This window comes from Ranitomeya variabilis, chromosome 6 (genome assembly GCF_051348905.1).
Source record: "Ranitomeya variabilis isolate aRanVar5 chromosome 6, aRanVar5.hap1, whole genome shotgun sequence".
NCBI lineage: Eukaryota > Metazoa > Chordata > Amphibia > Anura > Dendrobatidae > Ranitomeya > Ranitomeya variabilis.
The window spans coordinates 327475815-327500866 of record NC_135237.1 but is presented as its reverse complement, the minus strand read 5'-3'; the positions used below and the strand labels follow the sequence as shown (position 1 = coordinate 327500866).

Genomic DNA, 25052 nt, shown 5'->3' with positions numbered 1-25052 from the left:
GTAAAAATGAGTATTTCTGATGAAAGTAAATATTATTAAAGGGATAATGATTGAGTAATAAAACAGATTTACTGAATTAAATATCACCATTGTATTCACCCTCAAGACATCAGAGAAAGGTGAAAAAGACACATCCAGAAACTTACAGAGCCAGTTCTCATAGCAATGGTATCACATCCAGTGAAATGTAAATGCAGGTGATTATGTCACACTGTGAAAGTTTCTCTGCTAAATACTTTTCGATTTATCACAGGGAGTGCCAGCAACAGTCACTGTGAGAAACCCCTGGGGGTAAGACAGACTTATGGAGCTCGGGTGATGTTCAAGAAGACAGAAAGTACAGCTCATGAATGATCACACAAACACACACTAGTCATGTTAGACACGGAAGCTGTCACTTCATTGCCTAACACATGCTCATATTTAACTGTTTAGCAAATAGAATTAACATAAAGAGCAAAGTAAAAAAATACTAGAATTTACTATTTGATAGGTTAAATATAGTAAACTCTGGCTGGCTTCTCCAGAATTTCTACTAATTCAGCAAAAAAAAGAGGAACATCCCTTTAATTTCCATTGACGTTAAAGGGAGTTATGGACCTCAAGTAATGTCAGTCTGTGGAGTTGTACACTATGTCTGACACCCAAAAGGACATTTGGAAGAAGCATTAAAAAGGCAGCAGCCCTGAGTGAAAAAACAATTCTGAAAATAACGACAGATTTTCCATCATCATCTGTGGGCAATGAAAATATCCATAAGGTTCGGCTCACAAACATACACTGCTCTCTGCTGAGCACTGGATCAGGGTTTCAGTTGCAATCCTCAAAAACAAAGGATCCTGTGGTGTGACTCATTTTTGTGCATGTCTGAAAAAGACAAATACTGTCAAGATATAAATTTGTTATAAAAAATGTTTTATTAGAAGTATAATATATATGCTGCAGCAATCCTACTCACTTGGGAGTGATCTGATTGTGAGCCCTCGCGGGCAGGGTCCTCTCTCCTCCCGTACCAGATGTGACTTGTATTGTTCAAGATTATTGTACTTGTTTTTATTATGTATACCCCTCCTCACATGTAAAGCGCCATGGAAAAAATGGCGCTATAATAATAAATAATAATAATCTGAGGAACCATTTGTATTTAAAGTCTGGTTTATTTCACTGGTTGTATTTATTGATAGTCTCCTTGAGAAAGCAAAAAACTGTGAAACGTGTGTTGGGGTGGTTGTGGTAACTGACTTCCCCATGTGTAAGAAATATACTGCATTTGTTTCTATATGGACTGACCAACTTTATTGACAGATATTTATACTTTACATGTAGCTTTGAATGTGATCAGTATCTTATGGCTTAACATTGCACAATAATCTCTACTGTTACTTGTGGTCCAACTTTATTTACCATCTCCTTTTCTGCACTTGATCTACTTTCCTTTTTTTTTTAAATCCCCTAACATGCATGATTTATGATATGATCCATGTTTTTAACATACATTTTTGTGCAATAAAACAATTGTAATTGTCTCCATGAGTGGTGTTTTTCTGGACACTTTGTATGCTCATGTAGGTTGTATAATATATATGTTGTAGCAATGCTACTCACTTGGGAGCAATCTGAGCTATCACAGGAACTATTTGTATTTAAAGTCCTGATTTATTTCACTCTTCATAAACCACATCCTAAGAAAACTTAAATACAGCCCATGTCCAGAACAAAGTGAAACATAAAGTAACAAGTCCAAACAATAGTGCTGGTTAGCCTGCCCGGCTTAGAGTCCAGCTTCTTAGGGTACCGTCTCACAGTGGCACTTTGGTCGCTACGATGGCACGATCCGTGACGTTCCAGCGATATCCATACGATATCGCTGTGTCTGACACGCAGCAGCGATCAGGGACCCTGCTGAGAATCGTACGTCGTAGCAGATCGTTTGGAACTTTATTTCGTCGCTGGATCTCCCGCTGTCATCGCTGGATCGTTGTGTGTGACCCAGCGATGCGTTCGCTTGTAACCAGGGTAAACATCGGGTTACTAAGCGCAGGGCCGCGCTTAGTAACCCGATGTTTACCCTGGTTACCATTGTAAATGTAAAAAAAAAACAAACAGTACATACTCACATTCCGGTGTCCGTCAGGTCCCTGGCCGTCTGCTTCCCGCACTGACTGTGAGTGCCGGCCGGAAAGCAGGGCACAGCGGTGACGTCACCGCTGTGCTCTGCTTTTACTTTACGGCCGGCACTCACAGTCAGTGCGGGAAGCAGACGACGAGGGACCTGACGGACACCGGAATGTGAGTATGTACTGTTTTTTTTTTTTTTACATTTACGATGGAAACCAGGGTAAACATCGGGTTACTAAGCGCGGCCCTGCGCTTAGTAACCCGATGTTTACCCTGGTTACCCGGGGACTTCGGCATCGTTGGTCGCTGGAGAGCGGTCTGTGTGACAGCTCTCCAGCGACCACACAACGACTTACCAACGATCACGGCCAGGTCGTATCGCTGGTCGTGATCGTTGGTAAATCGTTTAGTGTAACGGTACCCTTAGTCCTTTAGCAAAGGCACTCAATCCAGGAGATCTGCACACCTCCATACACTCAGCATGTGTGAGACAAACAGGTCTCATTTTACCAAGTAACCCACACCAAAGGAGTGGAGATATGTTGAACAGCCATCTCTCCCAACTCTTCAGCTGCTCACAATCTGTCATGAACGATTAACCTCTTTCAGTAGTATATGCACTAAATCATTACTTCAGGTTTATCTCCCATCCACTGTGTTCACATCGATAACGTAAAAGCATTCTCTATCAGATCATGTAGAAGCATATTATTGTTTTAGAGAGCAAATGGCCCTATCATAGGGCATGACCTGGAAATGAGCCCCTCCAATTCTGAGTTACCAACAGCTCCCGTTATAGTTTCTGTTCCCCCCAGACACCTAGTTCAGCATTCTATCTATGAACAAGGGCAATCAGGTAGGGCAATGATATACATGTAGGCCCAACACAGATGGGAAGATGGCACAGTAAGGTCCATGGTGGACTAGTATGTGAACACATGAATATGGCTTTTGCCTTATAACGGAAACATGTTAGGAGACTTCGTGGAGGACAATGGTGGTCCTTCAGTTAAGATTCCAAGGTCATTACAAGAGAGTCCACAACACTCAACTAAAACTGTCCACAGAAGCCAGGGAAATGTGAGCTAAAAGCAGAAGGGGCACAGTGTGCAAATGAGCACCACTATTCTAGGAATTGGGTGGGGGAAGGGTCCCAGCTGTGACATCTTTTGGGTCAGAATAACATGTCAGGACATGTTTTGTGGTGTTTTTTTCTGCATTTGATTCCGGTCTCAATGTGTTTTTTCTTATACTGTATAGGTAACACAAGGAAAAGAAAGCACTTTGCCTTAAGCCACATTTACACATCCATGGTTCCCAGTCTGAGTAGACCACAATGCAGAGACTGGAGGACCTGAACTGGAGGACCTGAACTGGACATCCTCACATATGCCTATGAGGCTGATGAGTTTGGATTGGGATAGCCATGGCCGGTCCGTGCTGTTCACCACGAATTCAGACTGCAACACACGGATGTGAATGTGGTAGTAGGCCCCTGTACATGGTCATATTGTGCTTCCTTTTAGTACATAGCTGTAATAGGCCTGTTATTAACCCCTTCCAGTAGGAGCCAATTTTTGTCTTTGTGCTTTCATTTTTTCCTCTTCTTCTAAGAGTCATAAATGTAGTCATTTGCCTCCCAACATAGACATATTGTTTTTGTGGGACAAGCTGTAGCTTAGAATGACATCATTCATTTCAAGTCAGACGAAATGGTGAAAAAAACGTAATTCTGCTATTTTCTCTACAGCGTTCATTTTACAGTAAAAATTACCTGACAACATAATTCTTCAGGTAAGTATGATTACGGTGATACCAAACTTATATAATGTTTTTATTGTAGAATGAATGGCTTACAAAATTCTGAAGTTTGAAAACAAAAAATTGATTTGTCGCTATTTTCTGAGACCCCCAACTTTTTAGTATTTTCCCTTCAATGAACCTGTGTGAGGACTTTTTTGTGTGCGCTGAGAAGTCTTTTGGTTGATAGTACCATTTGGGTGCAGATGGGATAATTATGTGCTTTGTATTGCATTTTTTAGAGGAGGTGTGGCGACCAAAAAATGGCAATTCGGCTTTTTTATTTCCTTTTTTTTTCTTTCTTTGTGGTGTTTACCTTTTGAATAAAATAATTTTAGATTTTGACATATCAAATGTATATAGGCACAACAATATCACATAAGCTTTTATTTTCTTGAAGGTCATTGATTGGCTGCAAAGGCAATGTGTCAAGAATGCCACAAGAGAAGGTGAAGACGCCGGCTGGGGACCTGGCCACCAGGATGGAGGAGCAGTGAAGGATTGGCAAATGAGTTGGTGCTGTTAAGAATTTTGATAGCACACTTGGGCCATATCTAATGTAAAAGAAAGAGGTGCAAAACCCCTTTAAACCCTCTACCAATTCACTACACCCCTCCATGTATAAATAAAAGTTTATTACAACTACATATAGCCAAATCAGTTCTCATGCTTCACAATGACGAGGGCCAACAGCCCGAAACCCCATGTCTGCAAACTGAGATACCGATTTGGCTTTTATCCCAAGTCATATTAAAAGACTTCGTTAAAGGGTTGATTGTGACTTGTACGATTGCTACTTCCAATAGGTGGCGCTAGAGAGGTCAAGTCCTCTCTGAAGAGACAATTTGCATACATATAAACAATCATTTGAATGGAAATTCTCTTTACAGCAAATTAAAAGGCTTTCCTTCTCCTGTACCCACTAACTCCCTCAAACAAGGCCAACTTATAACGATCACATTGTTGGTTTCATCATGTCGTAATCCAGGCCTCTGGTGCCGCTGTTCACACGGTGCACTGGGGTTCTCCATCTTCACGGACGTCTTGTGCCTTAGGCACTTTATGGAACCTGCAATACAAAAGTGCTGGACACATCCACATATGTAGGGTCAGCATTCTGTAATCTCACGATGCCACGAGGGAATGTGGTTTACTGATGCTGATAGATCTTGTGAACAAGTCTGCACAAAAAACCACAAACACATGTCCGACCTTAAAAACCTTAGTGAACTTTGTAAAAGTAAAAATTCATGACTGGGGTGGTTTCACTTCATTTCACGTCACGACATAGATTTTGATTGTAATAAATTTGCTTCTGTCAAAACGATGTTATAGCAAAAATAATATAAATATTGTAATTATTTAAATTAGCAGAATATAAAACCGAAATCAGAGAAAATGGAAACGTATGTTACAAACTCAGCGGACCACTCGCCGTTGGGGATGCCAGGACGTGGCTATGGTGCCCATTAGTCGGGGACCCCCTCCCCTCAAATACCTCTCCTCGCAGCTCCAGCATCCTCTGAATCTGTGACATCTCAGGGTAGAAGGAGCGATGACGTCTCTACAGCACATCCTGAGCACTGCAGAGTCAGGAGATGCTGAGGAGACCGGACCTGTGGGGAACTGGAGAAGTATTTGATTTCTTTTTATGTATGCAGCATTATATGGGGGCCATTATACTGTATGGAGCATTATATGGGACCAATATACTGTATAGAGTTAATATGTGGGCTCATTATACTGTATCGAACAATATATGGGGGCCATTATACTGTATGGAGCAATATATGGGGGCCATTATACTGTATGGAGCATTATATGGGGGCCATTATACTGAATGGAGCATTATATGGGGGCCATTATACTGAATGGAGCATTATATGGGGGCCATTATACTGAATGGAGCATTATATGGGACCAATATACTGTAGAGTTTATATGTGGGTTCATTATACTGTATGGAGCAATATATGGGGGCCATTATACTGTATGGAGCAATATATGGGACCAATATACTGTAAAGAGTTTATATGGGGGCCATTATACTGTATGGAGCAATATATGGGGGCCATTATACTGTATGGAACAATATATGGGGGCCATTATACTGTATGGAGCAATATATGGGGGCCATTATACTGTATGGAGCATTATATGGGACCAATATACTGTATAGATTTTATATGGGGGCCATTATACTGTATGGAGCAATATACGGGGGCCATTATACTGTATGGAGCATTATATGGGGGCCATTATACTGAATGGAGCATTATATGGGACCAATATACTGTATAGAGTTTATATGTGGGTTCATTATACTGTATGGATAAATATATGGGGCCTATAGTAGTGTATGGAGGACTATACTGTCCAGTACATTGTACTATAGATATAAGTACTATATGGCAGTATTAGTCTGGTCATTAGACAGCACTATAGACATATGTACTGTACGGAACTATTAGCCTGGGCACTACATTAACATAGCACCATAGATTTAGGTAATGTATGATCGCCTGTTAGATAAAGGTCCTGTATGGTGCTTAGTCTGGGCACTAAGTAGCACTGTAGCTATAGGGAGAGTATAGTAGTCTGGCACTACATGTATATAGGTACTGTACTGCACTGTTAGTTTGGGCACATGGCACCTATATGGCTGTGACATGGGCACTCTAGTCTGAGCCCCATGTGCCACCATTACTATGGGCACTGTTCTGTCACTCAGGACTCCGATGTCTACAATACATGGGCGCCTGTCTATCCCGGGGATTGTCCCCGCCGCACAAAGTGAGGAGGGGGCGCTGTGCAGACCCCCTGTCCCTGTGCCGACCAGCCGGCTCCCCGTGCAGACCCCCTGTGCCGACCAGCCGGCTCCCCGTGCAGACCCCCTGTGCCGACCAGCCGGCTCCCCGTGCAGACCCCGTGTCCCTGTGCCGACCAGCCGGCTCCCCGTGCAGACCCCCTGTCCCTGTGCCGACCAGCCGGCTCCCCGTGCAGACCCCCTGTCCCTGTGCCGACCAGCCGGCTCCCCGTGCAGACCCCCTGTCCCTGTGCCGACCAGCCGGCTCCCCGTGCAGACCCCCTGTCCCTGTGCCGACCAGCCGGCTCCCCGTGCAGACCCCCTGTCCCTGTGCCGACCAGCCGGCTCCCCGTGCAGACCCCCTGTCCCTGTGCCGACCAGCCGGCTCCCCGTGCAGACCCCCTGTCCCTGTACTGCCGACCAGCCGGCTCCCCGTGCAGACCCCCTGTCCCTGTGCCGACCAGCCGGCTCCCCGTGCAGACCCCCTGTCCCCGTGCAGACCCCCTGTCCCCGTGCAGACCCCCTGTCCCCGTGCAGACCCCGTCCCTCCTGTGCCGCCGCTACCTGGTGCTCCCGGGGGAGGGCTCGCCGGAGCCAGCGCTGCAGGTTGGCTTTTGTGGATACTTCCGGGGGGCGGTAATTGGGAAGGAGAGGGAAGAGCTGTCATGTAATGCGGAGGCTCAGCAGCAGCAGCGCTGACTGGACCGGTCGGATGATACACGTTGTCTCCCGGGAGGACGGCTCCATTGTGTTACCTTCTGGCTCCCGGCCGCGTCTGTCCTCCACTGCCCTCAGTCACAGCCGCTGAGGACGACGCCACATTTTCTGCAGATCACGTGTGTCCAGGCGACTGTTCCCGGATCCTTGGTGTGAGGACAGTGGCGGCTCCGCGCAGCGCCCGGGTCTGGTAGCAGCATCCGGCACTCGGGCTGCCAGGAGGCGGTGAGTTCCTATCCCAGCACCAGCGGGCATCCCCACCTGGCATCCCCACCTGGCAGCGCTGGGCTATGTGCTGACTGAGCGCAGGGTGATGGTCGCATGCGGCCACTGACCGGGAAAGAGGCGGCATCATGGCCACAGACCGAGTCCCTGAATCCGGCTGGATGAGAGAGCCGGAGGCCGAGGAGAATGGCTCGGTGCTGCCGGCCTCCTGCACGGCTGTGCCCCCGTCCGAAGAGCTCCCCGAAGCCCCCGCATCCCCGGCCCAGCAGGGCTCCCGGTGCAGCCACCTGCTGCTGGACTACGATGGCACCGTGCTGCCCTTCCTGGGCGGGCTGGGCTCCTTCCAGCGGCGGCTGGTGCTGCTCACCTGGATCCCCGCGCTGTTCCTCGCCTTCAGCCAGTTCTCGGACTTCTTCATGCTGGACCAACCTGACCGATGGTGCAAGACGAACGGCAGCAGCCTGCCCGGCACCGGGAGCCCCCCGCACAATGACAGCTCGCCGGCCCCCGAGGTGATGCTCCTGCCGCCGCCGCCGCCACAGCTGCCCACCACCCCGTCACCTGGCGTCCTGTCCCCCCATAACGATTCATGCCTGTGCCACGAGTGGTCCTACCAGATCCACGCCGGACTCGTGCAGAACGTGGTCAGCAAGGTAAGAAGGCGCAGCTGTCTGAGCGATGCGACATGTGTGCGTTGTGTCTTAGCGAGGCGATGCGACGTGTGTGTGCAGTGTGTCTGAGCGATGCGAAGTGTGTGCGATGTGTGTGTGCAGTGTGTCTGAGCGTGTGCAGTGTGTCTGAGCGATGCGACGTGTGTGCGGTGTGTCTGAGCGATGCGACGTGTGTGCGGTGTGTGTGTGCAGTGTGTCTGAGCGATGCGACGTGTGTGCGGTGTGTGTGTGCAGTGTGTCTGAGCGATGCGACGTGTGTGCGGTGTGTCTGTGCCATGCGACGTGTGCGGTGTGTCTGAGCCATGCGACGTGTGTGTGCAGTGTGTCTGAGCGATGCGAAGTGTGTGCGATGTGTGTGTGCAGTGTGTCTGAGCGTGTGCGGTGTGTCTGAGCGATGCGACGTGTGTGCGGTGTGTCTGAGCGATGCGACGTGTGTGCGGTGTGTGTGTGCAGTGTGTCTGAGCGATGCGACGTGTGTGCGGTGTGTGTGTGCAGTGTGTCTGAGCGATGCGACGTGTGTGCGGTGTGTCTGTGCCATGCGACGTGTGCGGTGTGTCTGAGCCATGCGACGTGTGTGTGGTGTGTCTGAGCGATGCGACGTGTGTGTGCAGTGTGTCTGAGCGATGCGACGTGTGTGCGGTGTGTCTGAGCGATGCGACGTGTGTGCGGTGTGTCTGAGCGATGCGACGTGTGTGCGGTGTGTCTGAGCGATGCGACGTGTGTGCGGTGTGTCTGAGCGATGCGACGTGTGTGCGGTGTGTCTGAGCGATGCGACGTGTGTGCGGTGTGTCTGAGCGATGCGACGTGTGTGCGGTGTGTCTGAGCGATGCGACGTGTGTGCGGTGTGTGAGCGATGCGACGTGTGTGCGGTGTGTCTGAGCCATGCGACATGTGTGTGCGACGTGTATGCGATGTGTCTGAGCGATGCGACGTGTGTGTGCGACGTGTGTGCCATGTGTCTGAGCGATGCGACGTGTGTGTGCGACGTGTGTGCCATGTGTCTGAGCCGTGCGACGTGTCTGAGCCATGCGACATGTGTGGCCGGAGCATTCCTGCTGGTGTATACGGGCGTTATATCCGAGCTGCATCCAGTGTATCCGATTATGTGCACTTTGTGTATCGGCTGCCGCCACATGCCTTGCATTCACTACATGGCTGTGGGTTACCTGTGGGGCGAGGTCAGTATAGCCATCTTCCTGTATATTCACTACCAATATATGCAAAAATGGGCTAACTCTTGGGGAGATCTCCTGGGACACACCAGATTACTAGCTCATGGGGAGATCTCCTGGTACGCACCAGATTACCAGCTCAGGGTGAGATCTCCTGGTACACACCAGATTACCAGCTCATGGGGAGATCTGGTACGCACCAGATTACCAGCTCATGGGGAGATCTCCTGGTACGCACCAGATTACCAGCTCAGGGGGAGATCTCCTGGTACGCACCAGATTACCAGCTCATGGGGAGATCTCCTGGCACGCACCAGATTATCAGCTCATGGGGAGATCTCCTGGTACACACCAGATTACCAGCTCATGGGGAGATCTGGTACGCACCAGATTACCAGCTCATGGGGAGATCTCCTGGTACGCACCAGATTATCAGCTCATGGGGAGATCTCCTGGTACGCACCAGATTATCAGCTCATGGGGAGATCTCCTGGTACGCACCAGATTACCAGCTCATGGGGAGATCTCCTGGTACACACCAGATTACCAGCTCATGGGGAGATCTCCTGGTACGCACCAGATTACCAGCTCATGGGGAGATCTCCTGGTACACACCAGATTATCAGCTCATGTGGAGATCTGGTACACACCAGATTACCAGCTCATGGGGAGATCTCCTGGTATGCACCAGATTATCAGCTCATGGGGAGATCTCCTGGTACGCACCAGATTACCAGCTCATGGGGAGATCTCCTGGTACGCACCAGATTATCAGCTCATGGGGAGATCTGGTACGCACCAGATTATCAGCTCATGGGGAGATCTCCTGGTACACACCAGATTACCAGCTCATGTGGAGATCTCCTGGTACGCACCAGATTACCAGCTCATGGGGAGATCTCCTGGTACGCACCAGATTACCAGCTCATGGGGAGATCTCCTGGTACGCACCAGATTACCAGCTCATGGGGAGATCTCCTGGTACGCACCAGATTACCAGCTCATGGGGAGATCTCCTGGTACGCACCAGATTACCAGCTCATGGGGAGATCTCCTGGTACGCACCAGATTATCAGCTCATGGGGAGATCTCCTGGTACGCACCAGATTACCAGCTCATGGGGAGATCTCCTGGTACGCACCAGATTACCAGCTCATGGGGAGATCTCCTGGTACGCACCAGATTATCAGCTCATGGGGAGATCTCCTGGTACGCACCAGATTATCAGCTCATGGGGAGATCTCCTGGCAAACTGCTGCTTGTAGAGAGATCTCCTGGTACATACCAGGTCACTTCAACCCCCTGTGAGATCTCCTGACATAGTTTCCCCTACATAGTGTACTACATAGAAACCTAGGGACTTTCTGACCCTGCAGTTTGATAGTTTGTGTATGTAGAAATTGTCCGTCCTCTTTCCCAAATTCCTGGGTGCCCGTGCTGCCCATTCAGTTAGTGGATTCAGAGGATTGGCATTCGCTCGGTCTGTTATCGAGGTGCAGCTGTAACGGGGTACATGACCCAAAATCTGAGGTAAAATCTGAGTAATTCACCGCACACTCTTATTTCATTGATGCAAAAAAATAGCTCTGGGTTTGAGTGACAAAGTTTTGACCCCAGCAGGGTCTTTTTTGCTAAGTCGTGTTAGGTGGACAGCCACACAGGAGCACCGAGAACCAGCAACATAGCACCGCACAGGCTGGGCGCAATATTCCTCCACTAAGAAACTAAATCCTGCCTTCAGCCACCTGAAGCAACTTAGCGAGAAAGACCCTGGTGGGGTCGAGATGTCTGAACTTTGTCGCTCAAACTCGGCTATAATTTTGTCATCTCTATGACGGTGCATTTTTGGCATGGGGTCAGTTCTGTAGGGTGGCTGCTATGCTATACCTGTCAGCACAATTTATCCCCACAGGGCGAGCGACTTCCAAATCAATATGCACAAATACCCCTTGGTGTAAATGGGCTTATTTGCTAGGTTTCCAGTTCCTACATTGGTCGGAAGTCTATCTCCATCATGCTGGTTATCGGTAAGATTCCTCCTGTTCTGCTGGGCACGTGATGCCGCATTCCTACAAGCCCCATTATATGAGCCCGAAAGGTTCTTTAGCCTTAGCGATAAGTCATTTCTATGGATGTATCTGACCTGTTACTATACAGACAGCATATAATATTCACACGTACAAGCTATGGATCTATTCATGTAGTTTTTATTTCTTTTGATTTTTAACCCTTAATTAATATCTCCAGTAACGTGCCCTGGTTGGTGAGAAGGATCTACCTCTTACTATTGCATGTACTGTAAGTAATGAATACTCTTATATGTCACTGCTAGGAAACCGGTACTTAATTTAGCCGTGGGCCTGTTCACACCGTTTGGCTAGCATACTGAAACTTCCATCTTTTAAAAAAAATATATATATAATTTTTATTTTTTTTATTCATCTGCAACCAGCCCCTCTACAGGATCCGTAGGGGTACAGTAATGCCTCCGCAATCTGTGTCTGTTAGCCTACATTTATCAAGTTTCTATCAGGATCCTGTTTTTCAGCCGACAAATGAACACTGTCTTATGGCATTGTGTCTCCCGGAGAGGCGTCTTGTATCATTTTGTGGCATCATAATGTTGGACGTCCCTTTTTTTAAAAAATTCTTGCTATTTAATTAAAATAAACTGTAAACTAAAAAACCCTCAAGCTGGAAAAGGATAGAATAAAAACATCAGAAAAACCTATTGTTTTTTTCCTGTACAAACTCTTGACAGTTCAAACTGAAAATCCATGTCAGAAATCCAGGGGTCCGGCCGTATGCACGGTCACTTTTACTGAAGATCGGTTACTGCATCCAAGATTAAAAAAAAGAAAAAAGTAGACGAGTAATAAATCAGTGGTCCTACAATCTAATATTTAGACCATTTAATGTGCTACATATGAGAATATTTTCCTTTTTTATTTTTAACCTTTTCCTTGTGGTGTTGGGACCCGGCCCCTTCTAGCTTGACCTTTGAATGAATTAAGTAGATGTCTCCCCCGAGTTTTGCAGGAAAACAATTCATCTCTGAGCAGCTTGATTTTCAGACTGCGAAAAACCTTATTAGACAGAAGCCGTCTTCAATTAGCGGTTCACTTTCTATGTGTAATAAAATTGGGGACTAGTTACCAAGATTACATGTGTACTTCAATACCTCCAGTTCTACTAAAGCATAGCAAAAGCTACTACAACCTGTTCCTATATACAAAGTTGAGTTATTTTCTAATTTAATAGTAAAGTTCCTGTACAAATTTCATACTGTCACATATCAAAACTGTTTACACATTATAGTGATGACAGATTTCCAAGTGGAAGTTCATATATCTTGGTATGTGTGTGGGAATTAAAGGGTTATCTCTGTATCATTACGTGATGGCATATCACCATCTGTGGGGGGTCTGATCTATAGGATCATGGCTAGCGATGAGATAACGTGTTTTTGGAGTACCTCGGGCGAGCTCGGATAGTATGTTTAAGTCCCTGCCGTCGCATGTTTTGCGGCTGTTAGACAGCCTCAACACGAGAGAATTGGCTGTTAGGTAATACCCTCTCACAGCCGCGAAACATGCAGTCGCGGGGACTCGAACATATTATTCGAGCACGCCCAAGATACTTGGATAAGACCTGAGCTTGGTCAGATAACACGTTATCTCAGCACGTTCGCTCAGTCATCACTAATCATGACTCATCCTATAAGGGGCTGCATTGTTTGGGGACCCAAAGTTCACTCTCGCTGACCTACTCTAAGGCCATCACTTAGTGATGGCAATAACTCTTCAAAATATCATTTCCCTCGATTCATGAGTTGGAAATGGCCTGCACGATTGCAAAAAGTATAGTCTGAAAATAGCGAGAGACCTGACTAGTTTGAGAAAGCACCGCAGCGCTTAAAGGGACTGTCACCCCCTCCAGCCGTTATAAACTAAAAGAGCCACCTTGTGCAGCAGTAATGCTGCATTCTAACAAGGTGGCTCTTTTAGTTTGTGGTGCAGTTATAGCCAAAATAAAGCATTTTATAATTTTGCCAAAATACCTCTTTAGCCCTGGAGCCAGGTCTTAACCCCTCTGCTGCAACCGCCACACTTCAGTCACTCAAATCTTCTTCGGCGCCGGGTGCCGCCCCCTCCGTGATATTTTCCACTCAAATCCGGCGCCTGCGCTGTTTAGTACTGGCTGGGGCAGGCGCAGTGAGCACCACAAACTAAAAGAGCCACCTTGTCAGAATGCAGCATTACTGCTGCACAAGGTGGCTCTTTTAGTTTATAACGGCTGGAGGGGGTGACAGTGGCCCTTTAAGAGAAAACATTGTTTGAAAAGCTGGAGTGGTGCGAGGAGAGACCTGCCAACCAACTAGAGTGGGGTGAGAAGAAGGGCTCTAGTTGATTGACGGGTCTCTCCTCGTGCCACTCCAGCTTGAACAATGTTTTCTCTGAAGCGCTGCTGCGTTTCAGAGTAAGCCTGGGGTCACACTTGCGAGTGCAATGTGAGAAATTCGCCTCAATACCCAGCACTACCGCCGACACTCGGACCGGAGTGCGCGGCTGCATGTACTTCTCTGCAGCTGAACGCTTCAGTCCTGAGTGCCAGCGGCAGTGCCAGGTATTGAGTTTCTCGCATTGCACTCATGCAGCCAAGGCGCTGACGCTGAGTAAAGTGCAGGTAACCATTAGGGGCTTACTATTAAGCCGACATCTTGTCATCACTTTCTGACATCCTCTATAAGAATTGTTAGATCAGTGGCTCCTAGGTTCAGCACTTCTATGATGCATTTCACTTTCAGCTACAAAGGTTTAGTATTCATATCTACGATGCCATTAGCTTTATAAACCCTACGTCGTCTCTTCTGAATAATAAGGCTCCTTTCACTTGTCACATTTGACACTGATTTACTGAGTGGATTCCACGCCGAAGTCCAACAATGGTCTGCATCCCGTGCGTGTGAAAGGGTTTCCGCAACCCCCAATTAAGTGCAGAGGATAGTTCTGCGCTGCCAATAACTGTCCTTGGATTAGCTCTATTGAATGACGATGAGGCTAATCCTTGTGAGGATCTTCCGCTTATTCACACCAAATTCACAGCTTACGTCACTGCCACCTGATTCTTTTAATTTGCTCCCTTTTTTTTCAGTGTGGTGTTTTTTTTGCTTTTCATTTTCGTCGCCGTGGACCAGGTTTGAGGTTTCCAGATTTTTTTTTTTTGTTTTATGTATTGCATCTTTCTAGCCACAATTTTTTTTTTCGCGCAAATGTATTCTAGCTCCTCATTCTCCAGAGTGAATTTATGGACGTCGGAAATATTTTCTCAAATTTTGCAGTATTTTAGGTGAACATGCAAATCATTGCTCTGAAAAAATGGCAATAAAGGCTAAATAGAATTTCTTATTTTTGCGCAAAATTCTTGAACCATATGCGCCATTCTGAAGTATTTGTGCAAGGAAATGTGAATGAATGCCCAAGATGAAGTGAAAAATCCACAAATGATGAGTCAGGCCCTTAGATTTTAAAGCTGATGTGTGAATATAACCTAAAGGTTAAACATTTACCATCATCCCATTCATGGCCGTAAAATTAAAATTTTGCTATTGGCGAGTATTATTAAGAACAAGGAACATGCGGTCACATGGTGGCAGCTACAGTATCACTATCAGGCCTGATCTTCTAAGGGTCTCATTCATCCATGTTTGTCACGGATATCATTCATACCTGATAGTCCATGGGGTAACTTACATGTTCTATATTTATTTTTTCCTTGTACCGAGTGGTCAGCATGGAGACTTGTCCGATATTAATCAGAGTTTTGTATCAAACTCACCAGTTTATGAATCCATGGAAAGAATCGGACAGCCATTCATGTACAGTCAGTTTTTCACACAGTTGATATGAAACACTTGGGGAACCTCCATTAGTGTTTTTTTTTTTTTAAGTGTTTTGTTATTCGAGAAAAACTGATGAAACTGACATTGACCAAACCCTTATGACTTTCAGACCAACTTTTGCGTATTAAAAAAAAATCTCTGCTGTCTGAATGAGCACTAATGGTCAGAATGTCCTATAAAAAAAAAACAGTATAAAATCATCATGAAGCATATATGGCATTAAACCCCAAATCTCTGCAGTACTCCTAGCCTGCATAATAAAGCCTTACCTATGTTTGTTCAACTCTTTTATTAGTAAGCGGAAGACTGAAGAATAAGCTGAACTTGCACATGACCGTATTGTCAGTCCCATGCTATAGGGTAGTGCATATGCCCAATTTTTTTTTTTTTACTTCCTCGAACAGAGCGTGTCCGAAAAAATTGCAGGCGGTTTTCTTCAGATCACACTTGGCCATGCAAGTCAAGGAGTCGGATGACAACAACTAAGTGCAGTTTGATTTCCACCGACTAACAGAATGGCGAAGATTCTAAGCGGAGTTCAAATTTGTGAAAAGAAGTTTATTTTTTCTGTTCCAAAATGAGAGCAAATACCATAAATGGATTTCAAAGGCCATGGCACATGATGGACCTCACTGAATTATTTTGGGATCCACCGTGGTGCCCATCTTCAAAGAGGTTTCCTATGAGAACCTCCAGTGCAGATGTTGTGTGGTCATCTTGCCAGCACCAAGCCCTTCTCTTTCTTGTCCTTTTCCCCTTTGATGAGATGTGGTCATCTTGCCAGCACCAAGCCCTTCTCTTCCTTGTCCTTTTCCCCTTTGATGAGATGTGGTCATTTTGCAAGCACCAAGCCCTTCTCTTCCTTGGCCTTTTCCCCTTTGATGAGATGTGGTCATCTTGCCAGCGCGAATCCCTTCTCTTCCTTGGCCTTTTCCCCTTTGAGATGTGGTCATCTTGCCAGCACCAAGCCCTTCTCTTCCTTGGCCTTTTCCCCTTTGATGAGATGTGGTCATCTTGCCAGCGCGAAGCCCTTCTCTTCCTTGGTCTTTTCCCCTTTGATGAGATGTGGTCATCTTGCCAGCGCGAATCCCTTCTCTTCCTTGGCCTTTTCCCCTTTGAGATGTGGTCATCTTGCCAGCACCAAGCCCTTCTCTTCCTTGGCCTTTTCCCCTTTGATGAGATGTGGTCATCTTGCCAGCGCGAAGCCCTTCTCTTCCTTGGCCTTTTCCCCTTTGATGAGATGTGGGGTCATCTTGCCAGCGCGAAGCCCTTCTCTTCCTTGGCCTTTTCTCCTTTGATGAGATGTGGGGTCATCTTGCCAGCACAAAGCCCTTCTCTTCCTTGGCCTTTTCTCCTTTGATGAGATGAACTGGCCTCTACATCCTCTTCCTGAACGCTTACTCGGGAGCTTTCTCTATGTAACAGAATATTTCCCGTCACTCTCTGGGAAGAGAGGAGGACATGTTTGGCAGCGGCTGGAGCCACGGTCACTGACTACAGTTGGCATCGCTAATGAACAGATTTGTGTAGAATCCTCATATATGGGAATTTGCTCATTTGCTGCAATTGACTTGTAGCTTTGGTCCTCTCGGGGGAAGGAAGCTTTTGATTTCTAAGCCGAGTAGGAAGCAAAATTTTAAAATGTACTTTGTTTCAAGTGTAACAACATTGCACAACTTCTGCCTTTTAAGTAAAAAAGTAAAATGAGGCCGTCCTTCCCCCATCAGTTACATATGTTAGTGCACTGTGTCAGCGGCTAGACTACACATGGTCGGTGCGGTGTGTATAGGAGCTGTGTTGTCCTGTTCCCAATGTGCTGTGTTCCCCGCAGTGCTTGCCATGTTCGTTATAATGAGCGGTAGCAGTAAGGCTATGTTCACACCCAGCATTTCTTCCTGCAGAAAATAAGCTGTGTTTTACATTATCAGCAAAAGCTATGAGATTTCAGAAATCTCAAGTACCGTAGTTGGTTTTTTTTTTTTTTCCTTGACTGAATCTCTACATTTTTAAATCTGAATCATGTCCATGTGTGGTGTGTTTTTTTTTTTTGTTTTTTTTTTTTAGTGATTTTAAAATCCGCACCCTTCAAAATTGTTTTCGGGTAGTTTGTTAACCCTTAGGTGCTTTTCAGGAATTAATGCAAAGTGACATGACAGGAATGAAAAAGTTTACCACCTGAATGTTGATAACTTCTGAACAGGCAGCTATAGCCATCAGACTGTAAGGCCGTTATTTGGCCGTGAACTGCCATGGCAAACATCAGCACCACAGGATCAGGGTCTCGGGGTGCTAATGGGAATAAAAAGGGAGCCCCCACACTCTGTTAACCAAACACCATTGACAGCAGCATTTAAGAGGTTAAACAACCATAGTCATTGCCAACACTGATCATGGCTGATGCAGCAAGTTGTCGAGATTATGGGCTTACAGTCTTCAATTTGTTTCCCAGATTGGATCTCTTAGATGAACCCCATTGCTGACATGAGCTGGAGATGTTGCCCCTTTCAACCAATATGATCACTGCTGTTATTTCCTGGCTTCTTTATTGAAATAAAAGCTGTTATTTGGTTGGTTGCGCTGGTTCGACACCTTCAATTCTTGTCTGCCCTGACTTTGATGTTTGGGGCCATTCACTGTATTTTTTTCTACAATTATTGGGATGGTGAGTGATCTGCATATTTATGACCTGTCCTGATGTGTCATGTGGTCATTTAGATATTTCCGCTTACTTCTTGGTTTATTAACCCTAAGGTCTTTGACATCACACACCTACAATAAGAACTACCACACTCCTAAAGAAAAGAGAAAATCTGAGAGCTTTTGGCTGCTTCAGAAGAATGTAAATCATCAAGTCACTTTTCATATGTGGAAAGCTTGGAATTGAATCTCATTTCCCCCTCGCTCCTTTATTTCACAACCCTAAGGCCAAAGGACTATTGTCTGCCTGTCACTTGCTGTACCCTCCCATTAGTTTTCCCCAAAAAACCTATTTTGTTCTCTCCCGGCTATTCAATCTGCTTTGAAGCCTCTTGGCTGAAAGCATTTTCCCTAGATCTGTTTCAATTCAGAAATGTCTTCACCTGGGACGGTCGCTTGCTTTCCACACTATATGCATCAGCATGGCGGGAATGCTGCGGGTTCGCAGGTAGAAAAATGCTATATATCACAGTAGTCTGAAAGTGGTTGGCACTGAATTCCGCAGCGGTAATTAACCTACCATGCGGATTTTAGTTACATAGTATGCCAATTTATGCTGCGGGTTTGGGCCTTTACGATGCATAGGATGAAACCTGTGACTAATCCATGTGTCACGTTTTTGGACTTTGATGCAGCCAAACATGCATTTTGATATGGAAACATCCACAGTTGAAAATTTGTAGTCTTTTGTCCCAGTAAAAGGAAAAAGCAATAATAATGCACCACATTCAAGACAGGTTTTCTTAAAGGGAACCTGTCACCCCCAAAATCGAGGGTGAGCTAAGCCCACCGGCATCAGGGGCTTATCTACCGCATTCTGCTTATGAATCCCTTCTGCAAACGCTCTATACCAGAGGTGTCAAACTGCATTCCTCGAGGGCCGCCAACAGGTCATGTTTCCAGGATTTCCTTAGCATTCCACAAGGTGCTGGAATCATTCTGTGCAGGTGATTAAATTATCACCTGTGCAATACAAGGAATTCCTGAAAACATGACCTGTTGGCGGCCCTCGAGGAATGCAGTTTGATACCTCTGCTCTATACTCTGCGAGGATTCGCCGGTTTCTGAGCCTGGACCGGAGGATATGTATGTGTTATACATATTCCCTGACCAAACCTGTCCAGTGGGCGTGGCCTCGCTCCATACATTTGTATGGAGCAAGGCCGTGGCTTTTAGTCGGCCACGCCCACTGGACCGCTGCGTCTCTAGCGCTGCCTCGCTCAGGACAAGTGTATAAAGTAAGGCTGCGGCCACTGTCCGGGAGCGTGTACATTGCATACATACCCTCCAGGGCCGGCTCAGAAATCGGCGACTCCACAGTGTACAGTTTGTGCACTGGGGGAATTCTCAAGTCTACAGTCACTTCATGTTATCGCTACGAAGAGTGGCTTTACAAGCTTTTGAATCATGGGGTGTACTTAATTTTTTGTTCCCTGCTTCTGCAGTTTGACCTAGTTTTTGTTAACAAATTACAGTGTCACTGTGTATATTTGTGTTGTTAATTTGTGGTTGTTTATCTAATTTTAGGACCTTCTATAAGGACCAGTCATGTTAATGTCCAGATACGTAAAGCTGTAGAATTCATGGAGGGTGACTGTACATTCAGTTAGTATCTTCATATGTCACGAGACATGAAGTCTCCAATTTTGTACATCTAGTGTAGTCTGAGTAAACTATAACTTGCAGGTCTTATCTTTCACACTTGATGCCCCGGAGAAACCCTTGTTTGTATGTTGTGTTATATTCTTATCTAGCATCAAGAATTGTGTTTTGTGCATTTCTGTTTCTAGTTGATGATAATCTAAGCGTCTGGAATGCTTTTACATGAGAAACTTAATCAGCCCAAAACTATTGTTTCTTTACACATTACGCAAGTCAGGATGAAGGTGCATATACATGGCAGAAGTGTGCATGAAGTCTGTACGCCCTCTACAGCGGACTGCACCCCATCTGTTACTGTGCTTGTAGGGTTAGCAGTTCTACGTACAGTGGGGCTAATAAGTATTTGATACACTGCCAATTTTACTAGTTTTCCCACCTGCAAAGAATGGAGTGGTTTGAAAATGTGTATGCGTGCATCTACCCCTGCAGATCACTAGTGGACACTGACATGCGGCGCGTCTTTCAAGACTGCGGCAAATCAATTTCTCTTGCTGAGACTCTAGTGTCCGCAACAGAAATGTAATTATTATTATTTATTATCAATAGAATGTATTGGATGTGGTAAATCCGTATGGTTCATTGAACACAGTATTCACCTGTGTTCAAGAGAAGGCAGCGCGTTAGACGCAGCGAACATGTTGCGTCCAAAGCGCTGCTACTTCCGGATTGTGTGCACATATCCTCATAGTCATGTGTGGATTGCATGCATTTCTTAGCTATTGCAATGCTATAGGGGAAAATCATAAGGCAGTGGGGTTTTTTTCACAGTGAAAATGTGCAGTGTCAAAGGCTGGTAGTGGACACTAAACAAGAGTCTAGATTTGGGGCAGGGAGTTACTTTCTTCATATGCGCCACATCTCTCATCTCCCAATGCAGATCATAGAGAATGTGAGCACCATTAGAGATTAGATCCTGACAGATGTGCCATTAGGTCAATGCCACCCACCCTCGGCACAAGCTGTGAAATAGGTCTGGTTGTATATTACGAAGCATTACACCATCAGCTAGCCTTTGTGTATCTTTTTTTTTTTCAGTGTGCAACAATAATTTGAAGTTATTTTTTTGTATTTTTTTTTTTCATTTTAGTGGTGGGTAGTGCATAGGTTGCCTTATTTTTACTGCTTCCTTGTTGCTTACCATATGCACAGTAAGTACAGATGTGCTCTTGAGTATCCTGCTCTTTGCCCTCCATCACAGCTGTTGTATAGATAGAGTCCATGCCTCCTGTTAATTGTTAACCTGTTACAAGGTGCTTGGTCATGTCCCGGACACTTGACAGGGCCTGTAAAATGCTGGCGATTGCATGTGACATTATCTGATTATGACCTAGATTAGGACCTATGTGATGTTGATTGCTTTGCTGTGTCAAATATTCTAGTATGCTATTAACATTTTACCTTCAATATATGTATAATTGTCCTTTTGTAAGAGGTGCATGTGCAAAAAAGTAATTTCCCCTAATATATAGTAGATATTAATCCAAACAATTCTAATTTGTTTTGGATATTTAACTTTTCCCATAAGAAGTTGAGTGTTTAATGTCTATTTGGAAACACTTACTGGAAAAAACCTTGTATTTAATTGCCGACATACTTGAAAGCATGGAGAAACTCCCTTGGAGAAGTGCTTTCTGCCCTCGTCCCTTCAGAACCCAGGCCCTGGATCTCTCCATACCAATGCACTTTCATTGTTTCGTGTTATTAGTTGTCCTGCCCCTTGTACTCATAGCAACTCCTGCTGTTTACCGTCCCCGCCTAGCTGCAGACAGGTGAGCAGAGCCTTCTCAATTTTCCTTTTTGAACAAGGTGTCAAGGGGTTCATGTTTCAGTAGAACATACCTTCCTCTTTGGATGAGACACTTGTCTGGATTGTTTTCTTCATCGAAGTAAAATGTTTATAGTGTGGAGATCCAAAATGGTGGCTGTCTTTTTAACAAATCTACTATATAATTGTCTAAGGGTCACTTCCGTCTGTCTGTCCTGTCTGTCCCAGAAATCCCGTGTTGCTGACGAGCACAGTCCGGCCGAGAATTAGTCCCTCACTACTGCCCAGCAGTCAGTGCCCGTCTCCATACTCCCCTCCAGTCAGCGCTCACACAGGGTTAATGGCAGCGTTAACGGACCGCGTTATGCCACGGTGTAACACAGTCCGTTAACGCTGCTATTAACCCTGTGTGACCAACTTTTTACTATTGATGCTGCCTATGCAGCATCAATAGTAAAAAGATCTAATGTTAAAAATACTAAAAAAAAAATTTAAAATAGTTATATACTCACCGTCCGTCGGCCCCCCAGATCCAGAACAGGCCTTTCCCGCTCCTTGCAATGCTCCGATGACCGCTCCATGCATTGCGATCTCGCGCTGTCTCGCGAGATCCCTACGTCATCATCTCGCTAGACCGCAATGCACTCTTGGGACCGGAGCGTCGCAAGGAGCATCGGTAAACGCCTCGGCTGCATCTGGGGGGACGACGGAGGGTGAGTATATAACTATTTTTTATTTTAATTCTTTTTTTTTTTTTTTTTTACAGGGATATGATGCCCACATTGCTATATACTACGTGGGCTGTGCAATATACTACGTGGGCTGTGCAATATACTACGTGGGCTGTGCAATATACTACGTGGGCTGTGCAATATACTACGTGGGCTGGGCAATATACTACGTGGGCTGTGTTATACGCTACGTGGGCTGTTATACACTCCGTGGGCTGTGCTATGTACTACGTGGCTGTGCTATTTACTCCGTGGGCTGTGCTATGTACTACTTTGCTGTGCTATATACTACGTGGCCAGCCGCGAACAATCAGCAACAGGCGCAGTCTGGCTGCGAATTGGCGAGGGATTTGAACCACGCTTCGCTAATTGGTCGCACCCGGCCGGCCGAATCCTGTGTATTCAATGTATTATTCGAAAATCTTCATAAATAATTACATACATATTCTAGAATACCCGATGCGTTAGAATCGGGCCATCATCTAGTGTTGCATAAATGAATAGTAGTATCAACGACCTCCAGCTCAATCTCGAGCCATGGCGACTTGATGGAAGATCAATTTTCAAGTCTTTATAGGTCCACCAGGGTCTTCTAAGCCATTATCTTGATTGTATTAAGCCATCAGATTGCTGGTCTTCTTTGCCTTGTTGATTCTGTTCTTCCAACCAAGATTGCTCTCTTCGTAGGATGTGTCCAAAGTAGGCTAATCGTAGCTTGGTGGATCCTTGCTTCGAGTGACATGTCTGGCTTGATTTGTTCCAAAATTGTTCTTCTTGTCATCCATGGTATTGATGGCATCCTTCTCCAGCGCCACATTTCAAAGGTGTTGATTCTTCTTCTGTCTTGTTTCTAAATAAATAGTAAAAGCGAATATAACAAACTTTGTAATAATTGTATCTTATCAGAGAAATGTACTTCTTTCTCCACTGATGAGCCACTTTTTCCACTATGACCTGAACTCCTCATCCACTCAGAACTCCACTCTCTTCCACTGCGCAAATCTGTCTTGGTCAAAACTATTTGGCTGTGTAGTTTTCAGAAGCCTCGGTGCTTTTTAAACTCTTAAGGAGGGGGTGGTGTGAAGAGCACTCTGCACAGTGAGAGACAGGATCTGCTTGTGCCTATCAGATTTCTTTCGCTGCAGTGCTGAATTCACAGTTGCACAGCTCAGTGATGCCGTATAAGGTCTTCCATGTTGCCCATGCTTCTGTCTATATGCCACAGAGAGAGCATAGAAGGAATCCATCTGTGTGTGTGCATATGGTGCATACGAGACATCTCGTATAGCAACTCAAGATAGCAACTAGTCTCCATCCCACTTGTAATAACATATGCAGGATACCAGTCATAATAGGCAGAAATAGTGTTAAAGGGGTTTTTCTGTATTAAGGAATGTTGTAGCGCAGCAGCCAATTGAGTTTTGAGTCTCGTTATCAACACTAGCAGAGCCACTGAGCTCGGGGATTGTCTGCAGCGGTGTTGACATGACTTCAGATAAGACACCCAAGGCACAGCACTTGAGGACGGGAAGTTGCGTTAAGGCAGGTTTTGTTTTTTATACATTGAATTGGGTGCTTTGACGTTCACTATTTTGCAAATTTTTAAGTACTACTGGGAGTATAGTCAAAAAGAGAAGTAAAATTGTATATTTCTCTACCGTTTAAAATCCAGTCCTGATAATGGCTTGAGGAATGGTTGCGTGTAAGGTATCACTTAAAGCCAACCTCACAGCTAATACTTGCTGCTCGTGTATTGGGCACCGGCGGTGTAATCTCAGCCAGGTATGTTTGACTCTGAAACTCTGGGACATTTCACAGAGAAACATGACCTAAAGGCCACCAGGGACCTAGCCGTGAGATTAGTCAGACTGGAGGGTACCCGTCTGGTTCCCCGCCCAATATCCTGGGGTGACAGGTCTCTAGCTACGTGCTAGAGACCTGTCTCTAGGGCAGCGGGCATGGGAAACCGCTGGGGATGAACCTATCCAACTAAACTCCAGCATGGCGCAGTCCTCGGCTGCTTTTAAAGCGTGTCTCTCTCTGAAACGCCGCAGCATCCCAGAGTCAAACATACCTGGATGTGATCATAGAGCCGGTGCCTGATTCCCGCTGCTCGTTGTTCGGACAGCATGTTTAAGCTGTCAGGTTGTATGGAAGTCCTGTTTCTGACGGCTGTGCATCCAACCGTGGGACCCTCACCCATGCTAAGAATGGAGCTCTGATGTGTTTTTATAGCAGAAGTCAGAGGAGCTTGGTACAGCGCACACAGTTATCCCCTATTCAATAGATGGAGGATAACGTCTATACTTGATACTAACCATCTGACAGATTCGCTTTTAAAGAACAGACCTGTGTGACCGATACAAAGCAAGAAATAAAAAAAAGTATACAAAACTGGAATGTCATTGAAATACTTTTATAAATCTGTACATTCCTATTGATCAGAGTTATCCAGACTTGCTGTATAAATATACACTGGTCATTCATATGGACAGGAGCAGGGATCAAGTCATTGAAGGTATAATCTGAGTCTTCTAAATCATTTAATGTATTGGCTGTCTGCTGGCATACAAGATGCTGATCCACTGGCAGCCCCCAAGCCTTCTCCTCCTTTATTTGGGTGGGAAAGATCAGGAACTTTAGCTGTAGACATAGGGGCCAGCTCGTGTATTTGGCAGATAACATTACACTTTGGCTGACAATGAGAAGGGGCTAACTGGATTCTAGACATACCAAAGAGTGATCCAATTTATTTTAATTGCATCAACATGTTGGCTTGCGTTGGG

General features: G+C 45.7%; 1 protein-coding gene and 1 long non-coding RNA gene across 2 annotated transcripts in view; one reads left to right on the top strand and one right to left on the bottom strand.

Moving 5' to 3' along the window:
• Positions 1-4290: 4290 nt before the first annotated feature.
• On the bottom strand, positions 4291-7414 carry LOC143782399 (uncharacterized). The gene is made up of 2 exons (XR_013216940.1): positions 7289-7414; positions 4291-4987 (listed from the first exon to the last, which is right to left on the bottom strand). It is a non-coding gene; the product is annotated as an uncharacterized LOC143782399 (long non-coding RNA).
• A 147-nt stretch (positions 7415-7561) lies between these two features.
• Positions 7562-25052, top strand: part of SLC22A23 (solute carrier family 22 member 23) — a 130193-nt gene continuing 112702 nt past the window's right edge. Inside the window, exon 1 of the mRNA XM_077269799.1 lies at positions 7562-8319. Within this exon, the coding sequence (XP_077125914.1) occupies positions 7795-8319 (525 nt within the window). The 5' untranslated portion in view covers positions 7562-7794. The remainder of the gene's footprint in view (positions 8320-25052) is intronic.